The following is a 17968-nucleotide window of genomic DNA, read 5'->3' on the forward strand; positions in this document are numbered from 1 at the left end:
TTAGTGGTAGGGATGAAACGCTGGAATAGGTCACTTTTTCATGCTCTATCATATATGATAAGGGTAAGAAATTCAGATAAAATATATCAATATGTTGATATTTACAGTTGCTTGATTATATCATAAGTATCTGAAACTAATCAGATGTCCGTATTTATTCTTGATGCGGTTAAACCACAGTCGTAAATGCATCAGTTATTTGTCAAACCAATTAAACTTTATTTATTCTGATGTGGTATTTCCACTGATGCCAGTGATAGATGCAATAAATCCAACTATTTTGACATTTGCACCTAATTATCATTCAAGGGTTTGTATATATAAAACATGATAACAATTATTTAAAGAAATTCAATTGTGACAGCATCCTTTACGAGGGAACGGCAATGAAACTTTTTATCAGTTTTTAATTAATATTTAAACATGTTAAAGTCAGTGAAGGTGTTACACTCTGGGGTGATATTACATTTATCTGACCATATATGTAATATCATCTATGATCTGACCAAACGTCTTTTATATGTATTGTATTTTGGAATTGAAATATCTTCATAATGAAAAGATGTAAAATGGGCAATAAGAAAAAAGTGTTTAAGATATTTCAAATTTATTGGAAGAGAAGGTGATTTTATTGCGACTATTTTGCTTCTTAACAAAAAGTAAAATCACAAAAATACTGAACTTAGAGGAAGATCAATTGGGAAAGTCCATAATCACATGGCAAAATCAAATAACAAAACGCATCAAAAACGAATGGACAAGAACTGTCAAGAACGTGATGATGAGCGGTGAAAATATTGAAATATATCTATAGGTCCGTTTTTCGTTAATTGATATATGAAAAGGTATATATTTTTGATTAATAAAATATATGAAAAGGGTGGGGTACTTGATGTCTCAGTTGCTCACCTCTACCAAAAAAAGTTGAAACTCCAAAAGGCCGTAACTGACCTAAATTGAACGATCTCTTTTCTCAGAATAATTACACATGAGTGTCTTAAAACTAATATATAACTTATAGGATCTGAACTTTCAGCCTGCTCCTAATTTCATAAATTATCTACATCATACACAAATAAGAAGATTTGTAATTCCAAATCTCCAAAGATCTTCTTAATACCAAGAGTGGTACCAGTGGCGGATCCAGCCATTTTAAAAAGGGGGGTTCCCAACCCAGGACAAAGATAATATATGTCCCCATTCAAATACATTGATCGGCCAAAAAAAAGAGGGTTCCAACCCCCGGAACCCCCCCCCCTTTTGCAGAGGCTGATTTAGAGGGGGGCCCAGGGGCCCGGGCCCCCCTTTTTGGGAAAAAATTTGGTTGCTTATATAGGGAATCATTGAAGCGTGACTGGAGCGGGCCCCCTCTTAGGTCAGTCAGTGGGCCCCCACTTATGAAAATTTCTGGATCCGCCAGTGGCGTAGCTTGGTCATTTTTACGTGTACCCCCGAACTTTGGCGAGGAATATGAGGGGTTCCAACCGCTCAATGTTAAAGCACCTGCTGGTAGTGGGTTCGAAAGGGACGAAGCCCCCGATAGCTATCGAGAATGAGATAACATAATGATTCCTGTCAGTAAAAAATCATTGATAGCAACATACTTTTGAATCTAAATGGTTTATTTGTTTTGGTTAAATTTTGTAATATGTTAACTTACTCATCGTGTTAAATTGGAAGCTAGCCTAATGGTCATTGGTTTTAGAGAAAACATCCAAACCAATATTACTTTAAAATAAGGTTAAAGGGTGCCGTGAGTGAGCATACAATCGACAAAAGCACCTTTTAATGAACACGAAAAAAAATGTTTCTAAGAGGTGCAATATAAAAAAATTCTGGAACACCTGCGATTTCTTCCCACAAAAAGTGAATCAATTTATCATTACTTCCTTTAAAGGGATTTAAAAAAAATCTGAAATTTTCTTTTGGTATTTTTTTCTTGATCTGGAATATTTCACGACAATCTATGAAGGTTTATAAATTGAGCATGTAAACCAATTAATTGCGTAAAGAAGAGTCCGGCTATCTGTCTTTCAGAAAAGAACAGAAAAATGAACGAAAACAAATGCTTTCAAAATTTTAGCTTTAGACATTAGTCATAAAAAAAAAGTTTCTTCGGCATTTTCATAAAATTCGATGAAGGGTCGAAAAGTAGTTAATGTTATTAAGAAATAAAAAATGTAAGCCCAAACTACGACCACTTATTAATTGCAGAAAGAAATACATTTTGTCCTTAAAATGCGGGAAAATTAAAGATATAATTGCATTATTATATTGCTCTGAATACTCTTTTGATCATAAACAGTTTCTGTCCAACTTTCGTAAAATTTCACGGAGAGTCATTCAAAAGACTTTATCCACATTCGGAACCTAAATATTGTCTCGCTTTTGGGACATAAATCACAGGCTCGACAAAAATACAAACTGTATATCGAATCAGATAGTGAATTGCTTTAAATATAAGAAAAGTACGCAGATTCAGACTTTTACAAATGATTCGAATAAATATATTAAATGATCTATTTGAGTAAATTTAGTCCCTTTTTATTCAAAATTACAATCCATTCAAAGAAGCACAGGGCTGATGTGCTTTTGAAGAGTTTTTCTTATTCTATGTCGATTACAAATGTATTTGTTTTATTTTCAAAATTCAAGTGTACGCACGGGCGTTTTGACGTAAACGTAGCTACGCGCATGTCTGCCACTGCCACTTATGAAAATTTCTGGATCCGCCACTAGGTACCCATATTTGATGTTAGGGTACTGCGCTCCTCATGCATCATATAGTTAGATGACCATATTTTGACTACAGTTTTCATGATCAATAAATTTAAAAAAAAATGTATAAGGAGCACACACAGGCCTGTTATCAGTGTCAGTTGACAGGACCAATGATACCGTTCAAGTTTAACTAGCGGATCGAATAGAAAGTTATACATACATTATAAATACATTCATTTGTTGCGTTTTTATAAAACAAAAAAAAAGAGCTTGTTTAGGGGCTACCATTTGATTTTTATCCCCCTCCCACACACACCTAAAAATAAAATGGTAGCTTCTTTACCAGATTTGTACAAGACTTTGTCGTCGACATTCGAAATATTAAGGTTTAAAGAGAGATAACTCGATTATGTTTCCTTCTTAATAGCAATCCATAAAAGGAACAGGGAATGAATTGATTTAGAGGCAACCAAAGGTAACCGATAGGGAATATATTACCGAAATTAAGAATACAAAATGATCACCATGCAAAGTATTTAAAAATCTCAAAAGACAAACAGCTATTGATAATTTGCTATCTTTATAATCAAAATTCATATTGTTACAATATTTCTTTGAAAATTTCCTTTTTTAGGACCAGAAAAATGTTTAACATAAATTAAAGAAAATTTGTCTCAGGTACGTCTAATGTATTTTCACAAATGAAATTATAATAAATTTACCTTTTAAATTCTAAAATATATTTGATTATTGCATATATTTTTCATTTAGTGTGGTTTTATTACAAAGTAAACCCGTCCATGGCCTCCTTACCGCACTGCGTCATGATAGAACCGCCCCTCTCCCGCCAAATCAAAAATAACTTGGACGATCACCAAGTTCTTATTGAGCATCTTGTTTATCCTAGTTGATCTACTGTGCCAATTTTAAAATTAAATGTAGAATAAATTTATCTCAAAATGCCTATTTTCAATAAATAAATAAAAAAAATCAACACGTCCCACATCGCGGTTGCCATGTTGGATATATGCGGCCCATGTGACTACTGTGGCGATAGATCGTTCTGCAACCTTGTGAAGATCTTGCCGTATTTCGCCCCAAGACTCCCTAAACCCTTAGGTTTTCGTGTAGTCACCCAATACGGCTTGTAGATTAAAGGGAATACATTTGTGTTATTTACAAATTTAAACTGGAGGGTTAAGGGACAACAGTAAGTTTCAATATTTTTAAGCGTGATAGGCTAGTATGTGTGTAAGACGCCATGTCTTTTGAGGTAATACACCTCGTGTCACGTGTGTATATACTTCACTGATATTTTACTAAACGTTGCACAGATAATTGTTAATAATACGATGTGGAGTATTCACTACATTCGAAGCACATAACCTGTACATGTCGATAATTTTGGTTAAATGATTAACGAGGAAATGAACGGGTTTTGACCCGCCTGTATCGAGGTCATCTTTCGCAATTGCATTCGATTTTGTTTTCGTGTTGGTGTGTAAGTGAGCAGTTGTCACTTCTCAAAGACAATTCCTAGTGGTAACTGCTTTGAACTTTGACCTGCGATTTTGACACTGAGTTGTTTTATTAATGAAATTACACGAAACATCCGCAAGCATGCTTTTCATATGGAAAGCGGAAATTCGTATGTCGTCAGACAAAATGGCGGCCTCCATGGAAATTTAGAATTTTGATACATTTTAACGTATTTTTGGACAATATATTTCGCAAAATGGTTGTTGTTCAGGTAAATTTCACATATTGATGTTAAAGCTTCCTATGAAAATACACATTTATGACCAAAACAATATCATCTAATTAATTATGCATTTAGATCACCAAGCTTTGAGGATATCAAAACAAACCGTAAACAGACAAAGTTTTCTGTCAATTTTGTAAATCATATCATTAATTGGACATTAATAATCATTATACAGTTACATTTTGTGATAAAATTAACTCTGAAAACATCTGGAAGTAATAAAATAGGGTTTGGAAAGATGTTGCAGTAAATGATATAAGGGGCCTTCAAATTCCTAGAAGCACTGTACTATTATATATTAATTTCTATTTCCTTTTTGTGAATGAATTACACTGGTAAAACCTATGTTAATTGGTAAATTTTACATCATTAAACAATTGTTCAAAGGCAGGGATGGAATTGGGGTGGACTGGGTGCCTATGCCCCTTTTGTTATTGAGCTGCTAATGTGAAATGGATCATACATACATTTTTGTAGACAATTCTGGATCTACATGTACGTACCGATTATCAAGTTGTCTGCATGTTGATATTGAAAAAATATTAGTCAGATTATGAAGCTTTTTTTTTGTCTAGTGAGTGCAGTGAATGTGATCAAAAAAGCCCTTCATATTGTGTCGAGCAGCTGATATTTTACAATATTCATATGCAGGACCTGATAATCGATATATCCAGCTGTTTTTGCGTCTTTTGAAGGGTATCTTAGTTTCATCAGCAACCAGATGATGACTAGATAAGTTTCGGGTCAAACTTATAGGGAAGTGATGAATCAAACATCGTTAATGTTGGCAAATAACTTATTTTGAAAAAAATGTTGATGTTTTAGATATGTCTGAAGTGACAAGTGACATCAATGCATTTGGTTAACAGTTTGTGATTCTTTGATGTTTTATGCCCCCACCATAGCAGAGGAGACATTAAGTTTTACCCTTGTCCGTCTGTACGTACGTACATCCGTACCTCCCAAAATTGATTTCAATTCTCTAACTTAATTTTGCCATAACCAAATAATATGAAACTTAATTAACTAATGAACTAATTACCACAAAACACAGATCAAGTTGAAATTTTGGTAGTGTCACTTTTACCATTCTAGAGTAATGCCACTTTACAAATGGAAAACTTGCTAAATTTTTTGTTTCCGTTCAGAACGGAAACAAAAAATTTAACTTTAGTTTGCCTCAAATTAGTGTTATGAAACATACACACATTGCTAATTCACTAAACTCAGATTAAGTTCAAATTTGGTTAGCGCCACTTCTACAGATTTTGAGTTGTGCTCCTTTTTAACATTATAATATATGCAACAGGGGGCATCATCTGTGTCCCATAGACACATTCCCCATTTATTAAAGCTATAGCTAATGGATGTTTTTGGTGTCTCAGATGTCTTTATATTTTATGTACTTTCACCTTATTGCAAATTATTTGATTGCAAGCACTACATTCATTGACATTGTCATTGAAAGTTATAAATAATTTTTTTGAAGTGAACACGAGAGAAGTTTTTTATAGTGTATTTATAACACAAGTGTACACTTGTCCTTTGATATCAGCAGCTTATTGATACTTTGGCCTTTAACTTTATGATGAAAATTTTAGTTTATGTTTTGATCATTTTTGGCATTTTGACCCTTGATACACAGCTCTAAACCTTAACCTTAACAAATAAGAATTGCTTGTTATTTTCAAGAAATGGAATAACGGAGAGAGCGAACTTTCAGGCAATGTGCAGTCCAGTATTTCCATAAATATATATAAGAAGATGTGGTATGATTATCAATGAGACAACTCTCCACCAGAGACCAAATGATGTTCATGTAGCACTGATAGGTCTTACAGCTTTCTTCAAAATTAGAAGGGTCAGCCTGACCCATTAGCCACTAGTCCAATGCCCAAGACTAGTAACATTATAGTTGCAAGACTTTGTTTAGACTGTAGACACACAAGGAAAATATCTAAATATTTGTCTTCAGACTAGTAGTTTGAAAAAATTTTGATGCAGACTGAAGAGTTAAAGAAAGCAGTTGTTCGAGTATGTTTAAGTACTGATGTAATCAATATTGTGAACAGTTAATTCAACAACTTGGCTAAAAAGATACCCCTCATGACTTTGTAACAGTCTATATAAAATAAGAAGCACAAAGATCAGTTGAATCACAAAAAAAATTAGGGAGTCGAATTTTCTTAGAAAGATACATCACCCATGACCAAAAAAAAACCACTCACATTGGGCCAGAGTTTTTTAATTTGTTGGTTTACAGATTTTCCCCATGAAAAAGTCGGGTTGGTCGGTCGGAAAAAAAAGAAAAAAAATATCTTTCAAGACAGAAAAATACGCAAAAAAGTGTATTTCACCATTCTAACAATATGTTTGGTCAGTGGTCTCCCCAGGCCGTTTTAGCGTCGCGGTTCCGCAACGCTATATTTCTAACTGTGACGCTATATTAATTACCGCAGCGCTATAATTATTACCGCGACGCTATACTTATTTTCAGGATGTTATTTTTCTCGTTCCTAAATTTTGAACTTTCATCTAATAACCACTTATGATCATCAAAAAAAAATATATCACTTTTAATTGAGGTTGAGTCTTATCTTTTTACGACTTTTAATATATTAGTATTACTTTCTTTCTCTTCCTATTACTTTTTTGTAAATCGAGAGTGAAAATTTTGATTTTGGTTGAAATAAGTTTTGTACTTTCTTTAGAAAGTGATCAAAATTGGCTTGTGTATATGTTTCATCCATTTAATGCATTAAAAATGCCATATTCATTCCCAATCTCTTGTCAAACATTGTTTATTTTTGTATTTTTCATTGCTTTCGGCGGCCATTTAATATTTTAGTGTAAACAACTGTTCGGAACCGGACCAGATATGACAAAATTCCGCATTTTACAATAATAGCTACATATGCACAAATGGCACAGTATACAGAAAACAATGATACATAAAGAGAAAACTAAGCATTAACAGATTACTTGTAGATAACTTTGTTAAAAATATATCATTTTGTAAAAAGAAACAACTGGGACCATGAACCAATATGTTTCAAAGACATGATAAAGAATTTTTTCTATTCAAATTTTTTATTAAGAACCCGTGTTTTTTCCTACATATTTAGTGCAATTGTATCTATACAGGTTGCACTATAATAAGCCATTCATTCATTTAGCTGGGTATATGTACATCAGGGATGGGGTCGATTACTTTAAAATGTAATCGATTAAATTACAATTACTTTGCTAATAAAATGTAATCGATTACATTACAATTACAACCTATTTCATATGTAATTGATTACATTAGATTACTTTTCTTTGAAGTAATCATGATTACTTTAGATTACTTATGATTACATTGTATATTGCAATATCATGAATATCAAAGTATTTTTAGAACTTTATATCCTCACAAAAAAAGTACTTTTGGTGATTTTTTGAAAAGCCTTAATTTATTCATCCTATTTAAAAGAATTTATAGACAAGTACAGTGTAACATGTGTAATTTGATAAAATAGCTATAGACAAGTGTCCTTTCTCCATGTAAAAGATATAACTTTATTTTATTCTACAAATTTTAACCAACAGCCTAATTAACAAAAAAACTGAAGAAGTAAGGAAAAATTAATTAAGTATAGTTTTATTGTTTGTTGGGACATACAATGTACTTGACACATCCATTAATGTTTTTACAGGTGTTAATCCCTTCTTCCATTTTTTTAACAAACAATAGGTGAGCTTGGGTATTAAAATTTTATTGTCTTAATAACAATATCAATAAAGTTAAAAGTAATTAATTGTCATTATTTGTTTGAAAATTTTTAATACTTGATCTAATTAATAATTACTAGAATTATTGTCAGGTGAAAGCACAAAAGAGCGTTGTAACTTAGAAAAGTATATACATTTCTCTTTAAATTAAGAAACAGTTTATTGTAATAAAAGGTATTTTGTATTCATGAAACTTCTGACGTCACCTTTTGTTTGTAATATTATGCCATATGTATATACTGTACATGTACTTGTTTATACTGATGAGCCATAAGGCTCAAAGTTAAAAAAAGAATAAAAAAACTAAAAGCACACATTATACATGAATTTATGGAAAACAAAATTTATTCAATTTGTTAATAAATGAAATCTGGTTTTAACTTCCATTTTGAATAAAGTGGGCTCAAATACATGTATTTATTTGGACCATCAAAGTCAAATTGGAACTAAATGTTTTCTGCATTTGAATTTCAATGTAGTTATGTAAAAACATTGGATAAACTTATATGAAATTGGAGTTAATATCAGAAGTTTTCAAACAAGGAAAAAAATACTTTCAAGGCATATTCTTGCATCCTAATTAAGAGCTCAATCTCACAACACAATATTGGAGAGGCAATTTCCTTTAGTTAACTGTTAACAAAGTAAAACATTTGGTTATACAAATTTTTTATATATAAAAAAGATGTGAGATGATTGTCAATAAGACAACTGACCACAAGAGACCAAAATGACACAGACATTAACAATATATACTTAGATGATACAATTAATCACATTTAACAAGGTCCCATCGTTGTGAATACTAGTTTTATGATTTTCATTCAAGCTTTACATTTTCTTATTTTCATCTTGTCTATCAAAAACTATTTTCATATATATACAAGATTTGTAATCAGCAAGTAATCATATGAATGTAATCTTAAAGTAATCCAAAAGTAATCATGATTACACCTGTTTTTTGCAATGTAATCGATTACATTACGATTACTTGTAATCAGAAATGGCATGATTACTGATTACATAGGATTACACTGCAAAATGTAATCGATTACAGCTGATTACGATTACTGATTACGATTACCCCATGCCTGATGTACATGTAGGGTACCATACCAACTGGAACCACACATATATTTTTATTTAGACTAAGAGGAAAAAAATAATTCTGGAACTATAAATGAATATAGAAAACATAAACTGAAAATACTGTTATCATGGTTATAGTTTAATTGTATTCTCAGTTATGAATTCAACAATATAGACACAAAGAATAGGGTGGAATAGAATATTTTATTTACCAAATAAGGGCCTATAGCATACAAACATTATAATACATTTTGTAATGAACAATAATGTATATAACATAAAGGAAATAAAGCGTTGCCACGACATGATAAATTACATTGTAAAAAATACAATTTAATTTTTTACGCCAAATGTGATGCTATCCAAAATTTCTGGGGAGAACACTGTTGGTATGCTATTTTGTCACTATTTCTTAAATTTTAGTGTGATCAAATATTATTGCTCAACTGTCATAAACATCGCATGGCATCGTTTAATAATTTCCTGTGAAAAAGAGGGGTTGTGTCCACGGAATTAAATCGTCATTTCACAAACAAGGAAAAAAAAAACAGATCCGTGTAGCTCTTTATCAATTCAGGAAACTTGGTGAATATTGATCTTTAAGCAAGAAAACTGATAAAAGAAAAAAGTCTAATACAATTTTGACACGTTGTCAAAAATTTATTAGACTCGTCCACTGGAAAAACAAGGATATCAGGTTCATTAGTTGTCATGCATTCCCGTTTTTGATATCAAAGTGGACGAATTGTTTTTATTATCAATGGCACAAGAAAATTCCAAATGATTTGTCTATATTTAGTACTTTAACTTGACGTCTCCACTCTTGGCAAGTTCATTTTCCATTTTTCTGTGAGATGATGCATCTTACGGAATGATAAAAAATACGGGAAATGAACTTTTTGTGTAATGGGTTTTAAAGACGGGTTTTGTTCCGCAAAATAATTTGCGCAAACGACATTTTAAGGTCAGTTATGATTGATTTGTCTATTTTTAGATACGTAAATTGGAAGTTTTATTTTTTCACAACAGAAAGTATAATCAATTCTATTAATGTTAAATGCATTTCATTTCATAAAAAAAGAATATTTTATTATTTTTCTGGGACAATCAATGTATTTGTTAGGGTCGGCGGGAATAAAAAAAGCATGAAAAGTCAATTTTATTCTGCAAATTTCCAAAATTGGGTCGGTGGATCCATAAACCTACAAATAAAAAACCCTGGCCTTGTAGTAATCCACAAAATGCTAGAACATGTAGAAAGAAAACTGTGATGCACATGTACATTTTACAAACACTGTACATAGTATGGTGATCTAGAAAGTATTCATAACATGCTAGAAGTATATGTATATGTATGTAATACTTATTTATCACTAGACATTCTGCACCCTATAACCAATCAATTGCATTTGAATTTGTATTTGTAGGTGGAACTGAAGGATAATTACGGAGAAAGCTCAGCCGCCCTGATGACGTCAGACCGGGGAACCACTGGGGGCGCTGAGTTAACAACAACACCGGTCCAGTCGGCAGATTATTTGGTGCAGTGGGATGGTTCAGAAACTGTCTTACAGTTTGAGGTATGTTAATGGTACTTTACCAAAGGTCAAGACTTTTAAGAAATCAGTCATGTAAGCTAGACTGATTCCTGTAGTTTAGTTAGTGTCTTTTCAGCTAACAGTATTGTTACTAATTTGTTAGGCTACTAGGTTAAAAACTAAGATGAGTCCAGTCCTGGGCTCTTTGTCATAAAACTTGACTCTGTTCGGGTAAAATATTTGTGTTTAGGGGGCTTAAAATTAAAAAATAAATGTTTTCATGTAATATTTTGAATTGTGAGATATTTTCAACCAGAAAGTAACTTTTTTGGGGAGGGATAGAAATGAATAAAAGACAGTTAACTCTGAACTGCTGGTTACCATGGTTGACATATCTTTATAAATAGGGTGCAAACATTAATCCACCTACCTCTATCGAAGATCCTTTTTGGACAAACACCGGTATATATTTTGTGCGGAAAAAAAAGAAGTTAATATATTGACTGTGTTAAAAACACTGTGATGATTCTAATCCAAGATCTTAAAGTGATTTCACTATATCAAAATAATAACATGAATATGAAATTAATATACATTACTACCAATGCTGTCACCACTTGAGAAAAATTTACAACTTATTTGGAGTAAAAATATGCCATTTTTATTCCCCTGCTATAGTGAAGGGGCATTAAGTTTTATCCTTGTCCATCTGTACTTCCGACCATAGGTCCTGAAATTGGTTTCCGTTCTCTAACTTTAGTTTGCTTTTACCAAATTTAATGTCACTTTTACCTTTACAAATGAAAAAAAAAAGCTGAATTTTTTGTTTCTGTTTCTAACAAGTTTGCCTAAACTAAATGTTATGTTTACACAATGCTATTTACCACAGAATTCAGATCAAGAACAAATTTGGGTAGCATCACTTTTACAGTTCCAGAGTTAAGTCCCTTTACAACTTTAAATCCAAGCTGGGCATCATCTGTGTCTAATGGACACATTCCCCATTTATTCAGTAATTTAAAGTTCTCTAGGGGGGGGGGAACGAATTTAGTAGGTAATTTGAGAAAACATTTATGATCATTTGGAAACACTAGACTGATTCATGGGGTTTTATGTTAGTTTAAAACTAATCACCACATTGCTAGGCTACTAGGGTTCAAACTGAGTTCAGTCCTGTGAAAATCAGGGGAGGCTTTTCAATTTTTGTGAATTTAGGACATTTTGCATTTGTGGGTTAATAATTTCTTGATTTTAGCAATGCCTGGACTTTGTTCAACATTTGTGCTTTTAATTTTGTATGTTATTATTAAATTCACAAAAATATAAATCCATCAAATGATTATGAATCAACATTACATGTGTATCATAAAAAATCTACCCTCACTGCTTCAACTTTAAAGTATGTACTTCTTCAACAATGCTATTTTTTCTTGTGGAAATATTATGTGCATCTCTCAGAAGTACTTAATAAGAATGTTCCTTATTTAGCATGGAACGGTGTAATAACAACTTGCCATAAAGCACTAGCCAACGTCCTATTCATAATACTGTAGATATATACATTCAGAAATTATCAGTGTTCGCGAAATCTTTTTTCCCCTGGTGGTCCTTCAAGAAAATCTACTGGTCCTTACTATTAATTCTTTTGAAAAATACTAAAATTGTGTCAGTCCTACGCAAAATTTTGGTGGTAAAATCCTGAGGACTGACACTTTTCACGAACTCTGAATTATTGTTAGGTATTTACATGTATAAAAGCAACTGAATGACTTTTGTAATAATTAGAAATCACATTCTAAGACTTTACAGTATAAACTTTTATAATTCATATAAATTTGTATACGTTTAAACCATTAGTAAACCCATTTCCATAGAAACTAAACCATGTAAACAGAAAGATGGCACCTACATGTATATTTCTCAATTTGATTGTGTAATTTCCCTCCATTTCCAAAATTTGAACTTCATCAGTCTTTTTTTCAGTAATACTAGAACACACCCGTGATATCACGGGTCCGTGACTGAATTGAAATATATATAACTATGCGCAAGCCTTATTTTAGTATTAGTATTGTCATCTGATAAAGTCATGCCGATTATAAGATACACAGTTTTTCTCTGCTTTCAAGTCTTTCTGTTTGAACCCGTCGAACTGAAACAATAATAATAATTATTTGGAAAACAAAAGGTCCTGGAATAGAGTATTTTTTAATCAACAGCATTGTCCTATATAAGTTAGAAATAAAGTTGAATTCTTTGCTTCGCTGTTTTACGTCATGCTCACTAACAAATTGAAAACTGTACCTATACGCATTATTTTTAGTCCAGATTTTTAGTATTCGTATTGTTATCTTAGAAAGTCTTACTGTTTAAAATACTACAATAGGTAACAATTTGACAATTTAGTGGTGTCAACCCTGTGGTTATGACCCGTGTATATAGCATATTAATCCTGAATACAACGTTTGGTGGTGCGCCTGTCAGATGCGGAACGTACAGATAAGGTAATAGGTAACAGGTGAATATACTATTGGTATCGGTAGCGGACTCGACCCGGAACTTCTTAATTATTGGCAATATTAATTACGTGGAAAACAAAAGGGCCTGGAGTGGTGTAATTTTTAATCTACACCTTTGTACTATATTAGTTATATATAAAGTTGAATTCTGTGATTCGTCGTTTTTACGTGATGACGGCTGACAAATTGGACCTCGTAATTTTAGTATTATAGATGTGACAACCTGCACCAAAATCTTTTCCAAAATGTATTCACAAAACCAACATTCTGATATTCTAGTTTAAATAAAGATTTTCAATTCTAGGCCATAGGACTAGTGGCTGAAACTTTATACATCCTGCACAGCCAAATGAATGCCCCTAATATTCATGGATTTTACAACCCAATGTGAGTTTTGCAGGGAGTCAAACCTTGTGTTTTATACACCTAGAAATTGAGTAAAAGGATGACTGTTTTTCTAGACCTTTCTAGAAGTTTTGATTCAGTAGTCCGAAATTTATTTGACTTTTCATCCCAAAGTAGATGTATATAGTAACTATAAGCTGCTTGGTACATGTAGATTGTCACTGAGATTATATTAATAAAACAGTTATCTCCCCTTTAATGCCTCAAAAGATGTGTTATCTCCCTTTAAATATTATTAAAACCCATGACAAGTTATCTCCCTTCAAATATTAAAGAAAACCAAGACAAGTTTTGTCCCTTCAAATATTATAAAAAAAAATATGACAAGTTCTCTCAAAAAATTGTTATCTCCCTTGGACCCTTCAAATATATAGAACCCATATACATGACAAGTTATCTCCTTTCAAACACACTGATTTTAACTCATAAAAGTCAATCTTAGAATTAAAAAATATGCTATTACATGAATATTCTATAATGTGCCAATAAACATGGTATAACTGCATATCAGATATTTAAATGCCTTTGGGAACAAAGTATAGTGAGGAAAAAATCAATAGACAGAGAAAATTAACACACTAAAACTCTGCAGTTTAATTGTGATATTTCTCATGGCAATTTTTATTTAAAAAATCTATCTCCATTCAAGTTTATGCTGATGCAAGGGAAAATTTTGGAAGCATAGATGCCATCCTTTTGATTTATAATTTGCCTTAGGGTAAGATCTAAACGAAAAAGTCAGTCGCTCCTCAGTTTGTCAGATTAGCAGAGGCAACAGGTGCAGAATAATTGCAAAAATTGATTTCTTGTAATATTGATAGAAATTGTCAATTTGTACTAGAACATTAACTAAATATGGAGTGAAATGGGGAGAATGTTGTATTAGTAGTTTGTCGGCTAATTAATTAAAGCTATAAGTTTTCTTTGTTTTTTTTTAATTGTTAAGCTTATGTGATACTACATGTATACTGGGTATTTAACTTGTGATATTATAACCTGCACTAACCCAGTTTTCAATGGTTAGGAAAATTTTTGACTTTTTTCATTGGTCTCACAGTCTATAATGTTGATCACACATTTGCTGTATTAAAAAAGGCAAGAAATATAGTTCTTTTTTCTTCCTAATCTTATCTTCAAATCCTGCCCTGTCATATTTTATAGATGTATTTTGGGGGTAAGAACCATTGAAGTTGACCGCTCTTTATCATGATTTTGTTCCACTTGAGGGCCCCTACTGGTATATGTGATGCATGTATTTACCTACTTGATTAAACAAGGTTATACTTGATTTGCAAACATTGGACTCGACCTATGGAAATACTGACAGTTTTTTTCTTCTTCTGTAAATCTTTATATATTTTAAGCGTTTCCAAATTTAAAATAGCTGTTGGACTATATCTATAATGTATGCCTATGGAAATACTGTTGGTTTTTTCTTTTCTGTAAATCTTTAAATTTATTATCAATTTATTTCCCCTTTTAAGCCTTTCTAAAAATACAAAATTCCTGCTGTCAGTCAGTAAGGTTCTAAAAATACAAAAGCTGTCCAGTCGTAAGGGATGGTTTTGCCAGGATCAGCTGTTTTCAATTTCCTGTAATGTATAAAAAGATTTCACTGTATTGATCTGTGTACAAGAATAACTTAATCAATTCAAATGATAAAAATGAAAATATCTGTATTTGTCATTGACTTGTCTGATGAATAAATAGATATATATCTACTCTAAGGCCCAATGTGTCACTGAATTGGTCTTAAATAAACTGTAACGGACATGCATTATACATTACATGTATATATAGCTCTCTAATAGGAAGTAATATATTGATAGATGATTTGCATTTGAACAAAAGGTGTGATTATATAATTTCTTATAATTTCTCTTTAAAAATATGATTGGGGGAAAGGGGGGGATTAAATAACTTTATTTAATTGACAAATATAGGATACAAATGTAGGTGACAGAACTATATTTTTTTTAACCAAAATTTTAGAAATTCTCTACATCCATGTATCTCAATTTAAGGCCATTCTTTTGTTGCAGTGTCAGATTATTCATTTTCTAACCAAAATTTCTCAACCAGATTATATGAGCAAAACATTTCCAATATAAGCCATGCCAAGACATTCATTTTTAAGGACTGAAGTTCAATACAATGTAGAACTGATAATGACAAACCAATAGAATTGAGATATGGATTTATAGATTTTTGTTCGTTTTATGACCTTCAGTAGTTGGCTGATAGTTGAGCTAATCCTAATTGACCATTGTTGACCCTGACTTGAAATTTTACACTATAAATACATTATTGTTGTATTGAAAAAAAATATTTCTTTCCTATTTCATGGCCAATTAAATCAATTTCACATGTGAAGTGAACCAATCGGATTTCCTCTGTACAGTTCCAGTTTTACCTGAATGAATTTTAATGAATGAGCTTTTCAAGAAAATACCCATAGCGGAAGACTGAAAATAACTCAAAGTATCCGATTTTACGTCATTGAAGTTACGATATAAAATTCTCCCACTCGGAATGAATGGATGTCAGGGTACTAAATGACCTAACACATGTGACAATCAGGCAATTCTGTGAAGAAAATAGTATTGATTTAGCAGAGGCCTATATCTCTGTGTATTTAATTAACGCTAGCTATATAGACTCTTGCATCAAATCAAAACTGTTTTTCATGTTATTTGGTGCTTGAATTTTTCACACACTTTTTTTTATACATAGTGTTTTGGTAGAAATCATTTCAATGGCACCCCACACTCATTGATAACTTCACTGTTATCATTCGTTACGTTATAGATTTTGAAAATCTATAACTCGTGTGTCTTTTGATTTGACACTGTTGTGTATTGGATTACTGAAACAAGTGGTTGACAAAGCAGGGATTTGACCAGTCTTGTGATCTTTCTTTTTTGTACTGGATAAGTTTTGGAAGGACAGCAATTAATGAGGCTATGAAAAGGACATTATTGATTTTAACACGCTGCGGATGATTAGCTTGCAATCTTGATACATGAATCTGATTGTGTATAATTTCTACATTCTTACAAAACAGGAATAATACATAAGTGACCATCTAACATTATTATGTTTTACAATTTGGAATGTTTAGGATACATGCTTGAAAAATAGGATCAGGAGTAAACAAATGTTTAAGATACTAGATAAGTTTGAAATTTGTATCCATATGGTAGAAATTCGTATTGAAATAGTTTCTGCTTAATTGCTGTATTTGCATTCTCTGTCTAGGATGCTGCAGAATGAAAAAAAATAATGTCTTATTTCTGTAACAATTGGTAATTATTTCAAAATGTATCTGATTTGTAAATAAGATTTATATATATTTTAGATTTCTATATTTATCAAGTTATTTTTACAAAAAAGATATATTTTCTTTAGACATTCTACGTCGTAATTTTATTAGATTGCTATTTTTGCTGAATAAGACATTATTTTCCTTGTGACATTTCATTGGAGAATTTTTGACCATATGTCGACAAAATATTGACTGAATTCACCTGAATCTAATAAACTCACAGTATATCAAAAGGAGTTATTAAGACAACAGACATATAATTCGTGTAACCTTCCGTACATGAATATATAGATAATAGAAAGCTCGTACAGTAAATGAATTTGTTAGTATACATTAACTAGGGCCTCCGGGCAGAATCGTAATTGTTTAAGCCAAAGGGGTGTTCAGTCATAATTAACAGAGTGTCTGTAGCCTTTGACAAGTGGTGAAAAATTGTGCAAATGATGCACATGAGGATATGATATCTTTGGACGTAGAGAAACATCTTGGTGGATTGGAGAAATAACTGAATTTTTAAAAGATTAATATTTGGCTGACTTAACAATTTTGCTGGAAAGTAACTGTATTTCTTGACAATATTCTTAAAAAAAAAGGAAATGGATATTTTTGCAATTTGATATGTGCATTTACATGTAGGGGAGACGTCCTTGTATTTTATAAACAGCTGATTGAATTTTAGTGACGGATTATTTATAGATAGGTTGTTGTCTCTACTTATTACAACATTACATGTTATCTGTGAACAAAAGGGGAGCATGACCACTTGTGGTAGGAAACACAGATATCACGAAATTTCTTAATCAACTGGTGACACAGATATTCCTGGTGGTTG

General features: G+C 31.8%; 1 protein-coding gene across 3 annotated transcripts in view; it reads left to right on the top strand.

The window, feature by feature from the left end:
- Nucleotides 1-3745: 3745 nt before the first annotated feature.
- Nucleotides 3746-17968, top strand: part of LOC143059658 (uncharacterized) — a 50986-nt gene continuing 36763 nt past the window's right edge. Inside the window, exons 1-2 of one of the 3 annotated variants that reach the window (XM_076233193.1) lie at nt 3746-3931; nt 10777-10929. In XM_076233193.1, coding sequence (XP_076089308.1) covers nt 10819-10929 — 111 coding nt within the window. In that variant the 5' untranslated portion in view covers nt 3746-3931; nt 10777-10818. Of the gene's footprint in view, nt 3932-4255; nt 4472-10776; nt 10930-17968 lie in introns of those variants that run through there. The other 2 variants (XM_076233191.1, XM_076233192.1) reach the window with 2 other exon arrangements.

The sequence above is a fragment of the Mytilus galloprovincialis genome, chromosome 14 (assembly GCF_965363235.1).
Source record: "Mytilus galloprovincialis chromosome 14, xbMytGall1.hap1.1, whole genome shotgun sequence".
Taxonomy (NCBI): Eukaryota; Metazoa; Mollusca; class Bivalvia; order Mytilida; family Mytilidae; genus Mytilus; species Mytilus galloprovincialis.